Genomic DNA, 11,238 nt, shown 5'->3' with positions numbered 1-11,238 from the left:
GCTCCAAACAACACTCTCTTTGTCGTCACCCTTCGGCTGAACGCAGACAAAATGAATATTGCACATGTCGGGCCTTCCATACAACCTACAAAACTCGCAAAAAGCGAGACAACTGAACCCGGTAGATTTGATATCAGGAACGTCACTGCTAGCGCGATAAGCCCGAACAGAATAGTAACTAACCGTGATATGTTTGTTACTACTTGAGCACTGATGTTAGGATTTTGGACTTTTATGATGTCTTCATACACAATGGCAGAGAGGGAGATGAGACACGAAGACAGGGTGCTAAATGCGGAACTGGATAACGCGGCGATGAATAGACCTGGTAGTCCTGGGAGATCCACAAAAAGCTCTAATACCGTGTAAGGTACAAGCTGGTTGATATTATTTATTATCCCACCATTGTAAATGTCACATCCCTTCGACGTATAGTACGCAAAGATTACCACTCCTTCTAATGTTGTACAAAGAAAAATGTGTACGTAAACAGGGGGGGGGGGAATGAGGTACATATTCCTTACGGTCGTTACGTCTTGTGTTGAGTATACTCTTTGCATTGCAGGTTGCATGTAACTTACATACAACCAAATATGAACAGATGATATCCCCAAATTCCAGAACGTGTAACGTATTCGTGGATCAAATCCAAATTGGTTGAAATTCATACGACTCGCGCTGTATTTTTGCACTTGCGATATACCACCAACTTCTATGATACCTTTTACGGTAACAGCCAATATGCCAGTTATCATAATAACAAACTGCAAAACGTCAGTCCATTTGACGGCCTTTATTTCACCGATTGAAGTGTAAACCGTTGTAACGGTCGTATAGATGACGATGGTTGCCCAATAAGGCAGGGCCATCACAACGTCTAGGGCCACACACGTGCCTTATGTGACCGTACTCATGTAGAAGATATTGTAGAAAATACCCACTGTTATAGTAACGTAGCGAAGAACGTTATTGCCGTAACGTAAATTAAGGTACTCGTAAACGGTCGTTAGCTTAAGAGGATAGAAGACGGGAACAATGAAGAAAGCGCTGAATGCGAAAGCGATAACTATGGGAAGCAGGAAGTAAACGTAGACAGCACCATAGAGATACACCTCTGCTGGAAATCCTAACATGAGGATAGACGATTGGAAAGTTACGATGAAAGATAAAGTCACTGGCAGGAGCCTGGATTTGCGGCTGGCTAAGATGTATACCTCCGGACTGTTGTGGTTCCTTTTTTTGCTCCTACAGTGCAAAACATATTCCAATCAAGAATGAACACAATACAGTTGCCACAAATATAACATAGTCTGGAACTGTAAATGCATAATTTGTTGCCATCTTTACCTTTTCACTGTTACAACAACGTCTCTAATCCAAAGAAAGAATGAACATCTTCCGAACGACATTCGTCTGCTTACAAGTTTGCCATGGTTAACTAACCTTTCTTTTACTATAAATGTTCATAAGGGTCTTCCGCATTGCAATAGCGGGTGGGGAAGGCCAAATATTTAAGCGTTTGAAAAGTTCATGTTTTATTTAGTTTTGATGAACATTTTAGTGAGTAAGACATACCTTCTTTTGGGACATTTTTGGGATTATAAAGAGTTGATTAAATTTTACGAAATTACCTTTTATCAGATTTTGTACCGAAGTGCATTTGCATTTTTTCGGAAAGTCTACCGACAATATAACTGTTTTAGAGTCAAAATGCCCAAATCTACTTAATCAACAATGTCTTGTGAGTTCTTGATGATATCTTTTCAAATAATAAAGATATTTAATGAAACATGAATTAAATTTATTTTCTGGTTAGAAAAATGTAATGTCCTTTCAATTAGCTTCAATTACCACAAAGACTCAAAACATTGTTTATTGGATAGTAATGACTATTATGACACAAAAGCATATTAATTTTGTTTGTGTTTCTCAGCAACACATGCAACACATGTTGCAACGGATATATGTATTATGCTTCCTAAATATTGAACCTCAAAACTAAATAAAAATCTATTTTTTTAAACCTTTTACTTTTTAATTCTTAAAACGATCTTTTAACTAGGGAAGAACCTTAAACTGTATTATAATATGCATTTCATTGCTTTTAAACGAGTAGAGCGGAGACTTCATAAATTAATTATCACCTTGTCAATAGGTAATAAAACAAATATTTCGATAACTCATTACAAATAAGATTAATTTGTTTACCGAGTGAAGAGGTGAAATTGTTTTGTTGTGGTCGCATAACTCTTTTGGTTACGAAGCATGTCAAAAGTGGGTTCATCTTGTTTCTTGTATATCAGTGGTAAATAATGGCTGTGCTGGTAAAAGGTTATTCAACTATTTGTAAAATCAAGAGGCGTAGTGTTTGCTACATTTGTCAAGACCAGGGGAGTAATTTATTGAGACAACTAGGGCTGCCAGCTTTCAATACATGTTTAAAATATTTAACACTGCTTTTGTCTGTTTTAAACATTATTTTATATGAATGAAGTTGAACATTCTCATTAAAATAAGATTACTAATACTCACTTCGCCAAGATACGATACTCGCTTCACGACTTTACGCTATTGGCTCTGGCATGAAATGAGCATTGCTAATTGTTGTTTCAAACCAGTGTTCCACTTGATTCTGCACTTTGTTCTAAATAATATGAGGAGATTGAATTACTGGTTGCATTCACTACAGTGATCAGTGATATTATTATTTTCATAAAGAAACATTTTAGAGTGTGTTTTTGTGTTGATCAATTAAGTGAATTTTATATGATAAATATCACACGTTTACCATTTTTAATGACAATTTTTTGTTGTAGAAAACCTCATTGTAAAAATATATATTTATATAACCATATTATGTCTTAACTTGTCATATTTTTTAAAGTCCCAGTCCCACTTAGGATTACATTTTTAGGGAAAATAAAGAGATTATTAGTGTTGTTAACGCTTAAGAACTTCGTTGATTAAAGAAGAACCTGGGAATAAACAGGTGTTGTGTTATGTTTATTAACTAAGAATTAGGTCCTGTTACAATAGTTTTGGTGCCCCCTACTCCCTAAATAAATGCCTTGGATAGTGATATTCACTGATTATTTAGATGTTGAAAGTGAACAATTTAAAACAAAAAAACATACAGATACTTCTTGAAACAACAGTTTGCGTTGCCCTGGCAACTGATTAATAAACTGATTCTAACGGCAAAGAACCCTATATTCTCTATCCTTCTGAAAACTTAGTCTGTTCCACTTTCACAAGCAGTCCGCTAGTGTTCGGTTGACAGACAGACCCTGGAGTCACAAGTTCCCTGACGTTCTGTGAAATGGATCGCTGTTTCAACATGGTGGAGACGAGTGTTGATTTCCATACGGGAGTCATTACAACTGGCGTTGCCATGGAAACTGTGGGGGAATCCCTGTTAGAGGTTTGGTGTATGTCTGCAACTTAAGTAGCCGACTCTGGTTAATAAGTTGATGCTCACTCCGACGAAATTGCTAAAAGTAGCATCCGTTTGAATTGTTGCAATATTCCATGTGTTATTGAACTAAATTTCATGTAACCTATGTATAATTCAAGAGTTTCAAGAGTTTATTGCCGAATCGGCATGTTTGCCTTTGGCCATTTACAAATATCTACTTATGGCCAACACACAAAAGTATAATAATAATGCAATTATGTGATGACATATTTTATCTAATTACAAAAGCATTATCCTATTATTATAAATGAAAATATAATCAATAGAAGCAGCTAAAGTGTAGTTTTTCTTTGTCTTAATTTCATAGCACTATATAAACACTTCGCTAAGTTTTTTAGCTATGTTTTGTCAAAATAAATCCATCTTTATTAGCATCAAATATATAAATTTAGCTATATATGGCCAATAAAATTCAATATGATATTTTCTTCTAAGATCTGAATAGGCTGTACATCAAAGTAGAACATGATATTTGGACTCCACCGTGCCATGCGAATAAAGTTTACATTTTCTGCTTTCTCTGTTAGTATTAGTATATCGACCTGTCTCTTTTTCCAGTGAATGAGATCTAAATCTTGATCATTCTTTTCGGTGTTTATCATTTTTGACCCAAGTAAAATATTCTTCAAATAAAAATTCCTGTTGAATCTACAGTAATAATCCATTTTCGGTTGAGAGGTTAAACCATGTTTGAATATATTGGTATCGTACTCTTTGGGTTAAAAAAGGAAAATAATTGTAATCAATATTGAAATCAACTTACAAGTTACCATAACCCATTCTGTTTAACAAATCAGACATAGCTGAGTTTCATATGCTTTACTAGCAAAACGAATGTTATTATTATGATAAATAATGAACTGTTTTGTGAACACACGGTGAATAAATGAATTAGTATTCTTATTATTTTATACAATATTTGAATGCCCTTTCTGTACAGATTACTGACAATGGGAACTGTCCTAACTCGCTTAAAACGGTGGCATTTGATGATTTTTGTTTAACACCAAGAATATATTTGCAGAACTTTAAATGGAATTTATCTAGCTCGCTATTATCATATGCTCCCCAAATTTCCGATCCATATAAAATAATTGGTACAACTACATCAAACACTGATAATTTAGTTTTTATATCTAGTGCTAATCTACTAAAAACAGATAGTAGATGGTTGTATGCCTTAAAGCCTGTTCATTCAGCATGTTTACAGAATTATTCATATTTCCAGCATTAGAAAAGTTAATACCTAAATAAAAAAAGTTATCAACCACTTCAAAAATTTGGCCATTAATTGTCCATCTAAAATTACACTGGCTTATACTGTTTCAAACACACATGTTTTAGTTTTTTATGTTGATCTTTAAAACCTAGTTGCATGAATACATATACAGACCGTTTAGTTGATGCTGTAAACTTACATGAACAAACAACAGCATAAAAATAGATAGTGCATCAATGTCTGACTCAGTTGAATTGTGAAAGTCAATAGAGTCTTTAACATCATTGATTAACAAATGTAATAAAAGTAGGGATAATGGCTCCCCTTGTTTAACACCAGGTGATATATCAAACATATCGGAATAGGACATATCACTAGCATCCTTAGTTCAAGCCTTAACACTTCTATATATAGATTTTATCATATTTATCATCTTGGAGCTAACTCCCGATTCTACTAATTTTACCCACAATGCATCATGGATAACAGTATCGAATGCTTTTTCGTAAACATCAAATGCACAATATAGTTTATGTTTGCTTAGACTAGCATTTTAAATTAATACATGAACTATAAAAATACAATCAGAAGTTCTATGACTTTTTCTAAATCCCAACTGTGATTCATTCTATACAGTTTTGTTCTCACACCATCAATTCTATTTCTAAGGACCAATGAACAAATCTTGGCAGTTATATTAACTAGTTAAGTTATTCCTCTATAATTTACCGAATCAGAACGATCACCTTTTTTAAAAAAGGGTCAATAGCCCACTTACTCCATGCTTCTGTTTAGACACCCTTCTGAAACATGTAATTAAATATTTTTGTCATATATGGAGCAATAAATTCTTTGGAATCTATGAAAATATCAGCAACAACATTAGATATATCACAGCTCTTTTTACGTTTCAGTTCATTTCTCATCAACAGTGAAGTCACATAATAATAATAATAATAATAATAATATACCACATTTATATAGCGCTCTTTCCAAAAATGCTCAAAAGCGCTGAACAATACATGGTTAAACAGTACAAATTAATCAGAAAGGAAATATATATATGCAAATTAAAGGCAATGTGAAAAGTTCAAAGCAATGCTTAAAAATAGGCATGGAATTAAAAATATAAAGCAGTTTTCTAAGACATATTCTGAAAGCATAGATAAAACAATCGAATGACTAATACTTAAATGGAATATAATATGAAATGAAACCATTCTATTAAGATATTGGAATATGGGATATTTTCCATCTTGACTGTTCCAAATTACATAATCACAGTTAATAAAGTAAGCGATTCAGTTTTCAGTTCCCATAAACCTGAAAGAAGAGGTGAGTCTTTAGTTATCGTTTGAAGCTTTCAAGAGAAGTACAGTCTCTAACATGTGCTGGTAAAGTGTTCCATAGTTTAGGAGCAGCCGCAGAAAAGCTCCTATCCCCAAATTTAAGTTTTGTTTTTGGTGGCACAAGAGTTAGCGATTGGTTGGCTGAACGTAGATTTCTAGTCGGTTTGTAAACGTTGATCATATCATTAATGTATTGTGGAGCTTTGCCATAAAGTGATTAAAATACATGAGTTAGTATTTTGAAATTGATTCTGTAATCCACTGGGAGCCAGTGAACTATTTCTTCACCATTTTAATTGAAACATACCGCAGTCTACGCCGCTTACGGAGCCCCACATTCGGTCATTTACCAGAATTTGATTGTGAGTTTTGTTTCTTAAAACACTTCGACTAACCTTTTTACAATACGGCCGTCTGACGGAGCACTGTCCAAAAATGATTTTGCAAACAATGTATCGAAGTGTTTGATGAAACTAATGACCTCATCATATTTCTGAAATAAAACAAATGCGAGGCTCTTTAAACAGCATAGAATGCCCTTCGTTTCATTTTAAATGGTGTTGTAAATAAAAATCTTTGAATTAAGTCTTTATTTTAAGCATATTCTTGCCTTCCGACGTAGCATATATGACGTAATTTATAATGCGGTATACACACACTGACATTGGTGATCCTGTATGAGTGTAGATGTTATACATCGCTTTGAGAGAGATATTGTTTTTGTATCCTTTTTAATGGCTTTAACTATTGTTACTATTATAACAATAAATATTGTGTAATGATGTTTAATATAACAAAAGCATTTTCACTCATACCTTTGGAACTGCATGCGAAACAACATATAAGGACCTTTTTGAACAATTTTTGAGCAACCTCTAGACCGAGGGAAAAATTATATTAAATTGCAGGTGCGCAACAAGCAATACTGATCAATATGCATACAAAGTTTCGTGAAAATAAAACAGATGGGGTAAAATGCGACACATTAATGTGATACACATCGGCGGGATTTAACCCCCTTCTCCACACCCACCCCGAAAACCCCCAAAACAACAACAACAAACAAACACTGTCTGAAATACAAAATTCGACGATAATTACATAGTGCTAAATATTTTATTTTAACACTTATTAGTCCGAGAATTTCTGGATCGGGATTGGAACTCATTTCAGTACTGAGGGAGGTCGGGTGCATGTTACATTTTTGTCCTGGTCGATGCCCCTTGCTTTTGTTTAACTTGTCCTGTTTCCTGTTTCAAACCTGATGTACCTGTTAGCCTTCCCTCTTCTTCATCATTAAACTCGCGACCAGTCCTATCTGGTAATGTATTAGTACCCTTTTTGCCCTTTTTTTCTGCTTTACTTATACAAAGACTAGTAACTGAATGAAACTTTTTCTCACAGTCTGGAACACTTACATACTGTATACCAAAGTTGCGGCTTAAGGCTTCGACGTCGCGCCATCGCATATCATCTTCTATAGGCTTATAAAATCGAGTAGCGCCAAATGTTGGGTAAGCAAGTATATCAGTTTGATCTAAAGCTGAATCGGAACACTTATTGATCAAGGATCTGCAGTTTTCTGGATCTAGTAGCATTTTGTCGCATGACACCTTTCTTATAGATTCTTCAAGTTTGCGTTTAACTTCTTTTCGCAAGAAGAATTTCGACATTTCGGACAGTCTACCAAAAAATATAGATGCTTTAAAATTAGGAAGCATGATATAATTTATAAACGCTATCACAATGCGTTCTTTTGTTTCGTCTGGTATGCAAATCGACACAGGACTTGAAATGAGGCATTGCTGAAAAAGTTCTTGAAACGTTCCCTTCATTGGTCTTCTATTTGTATCAGTAATCACCTGGACTAATTGAAAGTCATCGTTATTCCCAGTCGTATCTCGGAACAATGATACGCCTCCTTCCTTCAAAAAAACTTCAGCGCTTTGCTCGTCCGTTTGGGCATAGACAGCCGAATACCCGACGATTGTAGTCATGTCTTTGGTATGAAGACGAGCAAATTTACCAAGCTCCTCGGCACAGTTAAAACTACAGTAAGGAATACAAGCACATGGTATGTAATATGAGTAGAAAATTAGATACGAATGCCCGGGTACACTGTCGTCTCCCTTGACAGGAAGCCTCTCTATAAGAGCATCCACAGAATTATGTTCACCAAAATAAATAAAGATTATCTCCCCATGCCTCGGCCCGCCCTTTGTTTCCAACTCATCGGCGCCAGCCACATTTTGATTATAAAATATTTTGAGTCTATCCTTTCCCAATGCTAGTAATTTATCCATTTCCCAGACTGAAGCCTCATCTAGTTCTTCAGCGGTTAACAGGGTGGTCACAAGGTACTGTTTCGTATTTGCTCTTCCTTCAGCTTTGATTTGTTTAAGTCCATATTTTCCCATAAGAGACAAAACATTTGATACTGACGTTGGATAATCGATAAAGCCTTCCGGTTGTGCATCTAGAACGAGGTAAAATAAAGCTATACTGTTTATACTACAACTTAATAGTATGCTTTATAATCATATATAATAGTATTACATTTTTGATCCGGGAGGTTGTATTCGACTCGGGTGTAGTTTTCAGATCCAAAATCTTCCTAAATCCACGAGAGTCAACAACGACTTTTCGGATAATAACGCAGTACGAGAAATCCTTTTATAATATATATTACTGGTTTGAATCACTTTAATTTCACATTTCGTCATTATACATGTTATTTTTATGGTGCATTATTTTGGCGTCTTTTTAACATGGAACTATGATGCGTGTTATGACGCGAAATCGCGAATCTTTTTGCATTGCACTGGAGTGGAATACGGACTCCCGAATATTGAGACATGTACCACGTGTGGATTTATGATGGGTAAATACTGAATATAAATGGGAACATCATTGAACAAAACGATTATCAACATTACACAAGCAAGTTTTATAAACAGTGAGTTTTGAAGATTATGTCAAGGGTCGGCAGCGATGCAAAAGTCGATTGAGGGGCCAAAGTTTTAAATGTTTTGAAATATTAACTCCGATTTAGTTTTGAGGTTCAGTAATTAACAAGCATGACTCATATATCCGATGCAATATAAAAAGCTGCAATAAGAAGTTAAGCATGTTTTATGAACAAATATTTTTTTAGATTTCCAATCAAAAAGCTTTTACGTTTTCCCGGCAATGTCTTAAGACACAAAGATCATGTTTGTGAGTCAAATTTATTGGGACTGCCCAATCAGCAATGTAGTGTGGCTTTGTGTTGATTGCAGCTATTTTAAAAATGGTATATGTATTTTTGTAACCATGGAATGGAAATGAATTTCATCCATCTGAACAACTTTCATATTTGACAAGATATCATCAAGATATCTCAACACATTGTTAGATAGGTAGTATGGGGCATTTTGACATAAACACAAAGTACTAATGTCGACAGAATTGTATATGCATTTTGATTCTAAATCTGTAATAATCTTTTCTTTTTATGTTAAATTTGTTTAACTCCTAACTTACCCTAAACATGTTGCCAAGAATACATGCTTCACTCCCAAAAATGATCGTTCTTCAAAGCTAAATAAAACATGTATTTTTTAAACGTTTTAGTTCTTGACCTTTCCCACCCACTTTTGCATCGCTGCCGGCCCTTCAAGATTTAAAATCTTTTTCACCACTATACCACTTACATCTTCCTTGATTCGTTTTATCAATGGAAATATTATCTGATAGTTCAATACCTAAATTCTAGAAATAAGCTCAACATATTCGTTTAACTTTAAAAATAAACACAGTACCATTCAACGATATGAAGTACAGCAACAAATACGTCAGTGTAAATGACACTTGCCCGAGTGTTCGTTTCATGGTCATCTTATCGGTCCGACTTTTCCGCCCTGAAAATAAAAGGAATATATATGCAGTTTCAGTTAATAATACTGTCAACTTCTCTAAATGAATCGGCTTCTGTTGACAGAGTTTTGAGTTGTTTTCACGGGCATGCAAGTTATGAGAGATTAATACAAGTCCTAAACCCATCCATAGCAGCTGCAAGGTGGTGTCGCATCATTTTTAATTGCGTTATAATAAAGATATGGTGAATTACATCTCATACACGATTTAATTTAGCAATGTGAGAAATAGATTCTACACGTCAAAGTGAAAAATAAAGTTGAAACGTGGTTCACGAATATTTCTTTTAACGTATAGGTTCAAATTCACTCGCATTTTTTATTTCTCGAGTATTTGATTATGCTCATGTTTGAACTGTTTAATTTATGTATGGATACGTTTTTTATGATGTATTTTCAGAAATGTTGCAATATCCTTATTAAACACGACGTGTTTAGACTTTTTTCATACGCTTATATGATTGTACACACCTCAATATTTGATCCAAATATATACACACACAACTTACTGTATGCGTTCTTTCAAAACATAACACGTATTCTACAGGTAAACACACACATTGTATTCGCTTCTTAAGAATGCTGAAATTATCATTAAGATAAAAACTAAAATTGTAAAATGACACGTAAAAAATCCATATACAAATGTTTCAAACAAATATTTCCATACCTTTAAGACTAATAGTCCAGACCTGTCTGTATCCCAAACTGTACGCGTGCCCTCCGCTAGACAGTGTGATTCATTTAATATGTTTAAAGTGATCACTTGATTAACGGAAATGTGACGTATATGAGGAATTCAAGCTTTCATTATCTACAAACGTCCATAAACCTAATCTCTCTTGTCGCAGTTTTACAAAATGTTTCAGAATTGATACAACTGAAGTACTTCAGTGTAAAAATAACTAAGCATCTCTACATTAAAGCTGGACACTCTCACAGATATACCGTTTTGACATTTTTTATTTTTGTCTTGAAACGAGCCAATTTTTATCTGCATATCTTCAATCCAGTGATATAAGACTGCTGACAAAATATCAGATCGCAGATTTTCATATTTCCGTTCGAAAATTAATGATTTATGGCTAAAAGCGTTACTAACGGTTTAAGAAATGTGCATTAAAGATCATTTTATTAACTTAAATATGAAAATCTGCGATCATATTTTGTTAGCAGTCTTACATTACTGGTTTTCATGCACTTTCGCATAAATTGATTCGTTCGAAGACAAAAAATAAAAACAAAACAGTTGTCCAAACGTTCAATGTATGAGAGATCAGC

At 34.3% G+C, this 11,238-nt stretch overlaps 1 protein-coding gene across 1 annotated transcript; it reads right to left on the bottom strand.

The window, feature by feature from the left end:
* Positions 1 to 5,583: 5,583 nt before the first annotated feature.
* On the bottom strand, positions 5,584 to 10,716 carry LOC128240898 (uncharacterized). The gene is made up of 3 exons (XM_052957884.1): positions 10,628 to 10,716; positions 9,844 to 9,942; positions 5,584 to 8,519 (listed from the first exon to the last, which is right to left on the bottom strand). The coding sequence occupies exons 2-3, from the start codon at positions 9,917 to 9,919 to the stop codon at positions 7,240 to 7,242; spliced, it is 1,356 nt and encodes a 451-aa protein (XP_052813844.1). The 5' UTR covers positions 9,920 to 9,942; positions 10,628 to 10,716; the 3' UTR covers positions 5,584 to 7,239.
* Between the last annotated feature and the right edge of the window lie 522 nt (positions 10,717 to 11,238).

Source organism: Mya arenaria, chromosome 7 (genome assembly GCF_026914265.1).
Source record: "Mya arenaria isolate MELC-2E11 chromosome 7, ASM2691426v1".
In the NCBI taxonomy this organism is placed as follows: domain Eukaryota; kingdom Metazoa; phylum Mollusca; class Bivalvia; order Myida; family Myidae; genus Mya; species Mya arenaria.
The sequence above is the reverse complement of the archived record's forward strand: the minus strand, read 5'-3'. Positions and strand labels throughout refer to the sequence as shown.